Source organism: Montipora capricornis, chromosome 11 (genome assembly GCF_036669925.1).
Source record: "Montipora capricornis isolate CH-2021 chromosome 11, ASM3666992v2, whole genome shotgun sequence".
In the NCBI taxonomy this organism is placed as follows: Eukaryota; Metazoa; Cnidaria; class Anthozoa; order Scleractinia; family Acroporidae; genus Montipora; species Montipora capricornis.
In genome coordinates this window covers 30966273-30969991 of record NC_090893.1, presented here as the reverse complement: position 1 = coordinate 30969991, position 3719 = coordinate 30966273, and the positions used below count along the sequence as shown (strand labels likewise).

The 3719-nt window shown below is 40.0% G+C and overlaps 1 protein-coding gene across 1 annotated transcript in view; it reads right to left on the bottom strand.

The window, feature by feature from the left end:
* Nucleotides 1-264: 264 nt before the first annotated feature.
* The window catches only part of LOC138023368 (fibroblast growth factor receptor 1-like), a 9987-nt gene continuing 6532 nt past the window's right edge, over nt 265-3719 (bottom strand). The window contains exons 5-10 of the mRNA XM_068870379.1: nt 3661-3719; nt 3509-3549; nt 1766-1862; nt 724-946; nt 545-616; nt 265-399 (exon numbers count right to left, since the gene is read on the bottom strand). The exon at nt 3661-3719 is cut by the window's right edge and continues 153 nt beyond it. Of these exons, the coding sequence (XP_068726480.1) occupies nt 265-399; nt 545-616; nt 724-946; nt 1766-1862; nt 3509-3549; nt 3661-3719 (627 nt within the window). The remainder of the gene's footprint in view (nt 400-544; nt 617-723; nt 947-1765; nt 1863-3508; nt 3550-3660) is intronic.

The window sequence follows — 3719 nt, the reverse complement described above, 5'->3', positions numbered from 1 at the left end:
GGATGCAGGCGAGCAAAGTCACGACAAGGCAGATCTTGGAGCTTTGAAAGTGAAAAACGCCTGGTCCCTGTAAGTATGTAAGCCTAATAGCGAGCAACCTAGCTTACTTCATCCGGGTTAATATGTCACTCAATAAGAAACAAACAAAGAAACAAATAAATAAGCAAAAGCATTAACTGGTTCAGTAGCAATCTGACTGCAATGTCTATCTAAAAACCAAGAGAACTAAAGCTAAAGTTAACATATCTTAAGTACTAAAAATACTTATAGCTTAGTTACGGTAAGCGAAGCATTTGGAGACAACTGAGATCCATCAGCTTGAAGACTTGCCATGGGCACATTCTGAGTGCTTACATCCTGAATGTTTTCCAGTTCGTAACCCTCTGACGTGTCTGGCTCCTGCCAACAATCAGAAAAAAGGTAAGATAGCATATTTTTCATTTGTTTCATAGGTGATCTTAACAAACGAATTCAGCTCTCAAGCAAGGTCCAGCACATCCCTGCACTGTGCAGCTTGAAGCTTCTAATGTATTATAAGACTTGCCTTGGACACATTCTGTGGGTTTTCAACATCGACGATGGCTGGTTCTTCAGCTTCTGCGGCGTTTGACCCCTGCTAAGATGAAAGTTATGATAGCATAAGTTTTAAAAGTTATTTCCATACACAACTTTAACTCTGCTATGCAAGACCCAAGCACAAGTAGCTCCTTTTGCAAAACTTACCGTGGACACACCCCGTGGACTTACAACATCAAGGTTGTCCAGTTCGTCATCTTCTGCTGTCTTTGCCTCCTGTGTCGTATAATAATATTTCGAATCATCCCTTTTGCCAAAGTCAAAGTAGTCCTCTTGCTCCTCCAACATATCGTCAAGTCTTTTATAGAGCCGCTGAAAGCTTGGCCGTTCATCTGGGTCTTGGTTCCAACAGTCTCTCATCAAAACGTACCTTAAAAATTAACAAAAATATGAATTTCTTTCTTCCTGAAGGAAAATCGATCTTCATCCTACCTGCTAACCCTGTTTCCCCAAAAATCATTCATAGGTTCCTGATTCGAGCAAATTTCATTCTTTTACGTCTCATAGACCGTAAATGGAGGCCAATAAATTATCCCTTTGTCCTTGTGCTAGTGAAACCAACTAGCCTCTTTTGCATGAACAAAACACAAAAGAAATGTTGCTTTGGAGCGAGGCTAGTTGTTCTCATTAGCACAAAGACATAACTTTATTTTTTGACCGCCATTGATGAATATGGTCTGCAGATATTTTAAATTCTTAAAGGCTTTATTTATACTAAGGTTTTTGTTCTTGTAGCGCCAAGCTTTTTTATCTACAGGCAACCGTATTTTTTGCACAAATAAAATGAATTAAATTTGTGTCTTGTATTTTTGAGTAGATCTGTGTTGATATGGAAGAAGACGAAACTAAGGCCAAGCCGACAGTGGTTTTGGACCTCATTTTCCAACTGCGTCACAATTTTAAATGTGTTAAATTGCATTTTCCCAAAACTATTTTTTTCTGTACTTATCTTACAGTGTCTTTAAATGTAAAGTAAACATGGCTCAAGTTCAATTAGTAATAATTAGCCAAGCGGGCGTGCCCCTTGATTTATGTTCAAGTGAAGCATTCATGTCTAACTTGACTGATGCAGGAAAGTATGAAAATAGATTAACCACTCACTCTTCCTATTAATATCAAAACACTGCACCTTTTTCATAAAACTTGTTGCCTACAAGTGCTTAGGAAAAATCGCCTCCGTTTAACTTACACAGGGTCTGTGCACATGTCAGGTTTTTCCAGTCTGTAACCTGCTTTCAAATTCTCCAAGAGCTGTTTGATCTTCATTAGTGCGTAAGGAGACCCCCCTGTAAATGATCGACATAATATGCATCAAGACTAATCATGAACCATAGAAAGGGGGGAGGGGGCGCTCTAATGAAAGAAATCCGAGACTAAGACTTAAGATGCAAGAGGTGAAGCAAAGATAACCTTCAACCAAGAGTTCAAAAGTTTTCCAACCGTAAATAAGAAAGCGAAGGACACATTCAGAAATGCAGATCCTATGCACAGAAAATTGGGAAGGAAGATCAAGGTCGTTTCATCGGCTTCATTCACGCGGTGGCCATATTGGCCAGAGACAATAGATTTCGTACCCCGAACCTTGAGTTGAAATGTTTGGGAACGAGTTTCGGTGGGACAAAAGTTTTCAATCCCTCGGGACTCAACATGGCCCATTTCATCCAAACCAGCATTTGTTTTCCCTTTCGTTCGCTTGCTGCTTCAGTTCCTTATTTAATCTGTTAAACCCTTGGACATTCCTACTTACTTACTTCATTTCTTTACTTGCTCATTCAGTCAGTCAATAAGTCAATTAATCTTTCGGTAGCAACTCAGTCATTGTATAAGTCACTACTTTCGATGGTTGCTTAACCAGTCAGATGGCGAAACTTGGTTCCTTCCCTCATTTGTTTTACTCATTCAGTAAGTCAGCCCGCAAGCCAGTCTCGGCAGGGGATTCGTTTGAGGCTGGAGGCCAGGCGTTTCATCCAGTCATTTTCCATTCCATGTCCGGTACTTTGATGCCAATATTTGAAAGGTTTTGTTTCATTTTTTATTTTTATATATTTTTTTAGTTACGTTTTATAGAAAATTTGAGTGAACTCCAGCCTTGCCTGGGAAACTGATTCTTGGGTTCCAGAAACATGGAATCCAGTGTTTCTGAATGTTCTATTAAAAAATTTCCTTTGGGTCATGTTCCCAGAACCCCCCAGGTACCTAGCGCCTTTAGCGCTCGCAAGACGCCTTGCAGCGTCAAAAAAAGTTACGCCTGGTGCTTTCAGAAATATGTCCGCTATTTTACAAAACTGTCCTGTCAAAACCCTGGTGTCGGTAGGCCAACGTAAGTTGGTTAGTCAGCCAGGCGGATGGGCATCCTTCCTTAAAGTTTGTTCCTTTATTCAGTCATTCAGTTAGTCCGTCATGACAACGACGGCTACGAGAACCGGCGCCACATAACAATTGGTTTACTTAGCAAAAACACTTACTTCTGCATGCCCCGCACGTGCGTTTAACATTTTGATACACTTCTTTGAAGTTCTCGTCCTGACAATGAAGTGAAATAATCAAATTTAAAGTTATGTGCAGAAAGCGAGCATTGGACGATGAATTTTACATTTTCTCTTCAAAAACCCACACCGTTCATGCCAATTTTGTTTCTGGAATGTGGAAACACACTTTCATTTCCGAACGACTTGAGATCATCGCGAAATTATTGCAATAACGGGGAATAATAGTTTTAGATAAAGTTCTCGCAGCCGTCCTCGTCGCCTTTTTTTTGAGGTCTCTAAACGAGTCCTTTTAACTGACACTGATCGTTATAACAGATAAATACAATTTGGAACAACTCTAAAGTTCCGGATCACAAACACTTTTCCTTTTCACTTCCGTTTCCAGCTAACAGCTCCATATGTAGTATAATATGTTAATTAAACTTTCATAAATTATCACTGACCAAGAGTTGCAATTTCCCACAGGACCACTCCGTAGGACCAACTGCAAGTAAAACAAACAAGTTAACACCTATGCAATACATTGAATTAGGAATGCACTAGCATCTGGCATGTTGCATTCACTGACTCTAAAAACACCAGACTTGATACTTACACATCGCTCTTGGTGGTAAAGATCTCGTCAAAAAGTGACTCTGGAGCCATCCACTTCAC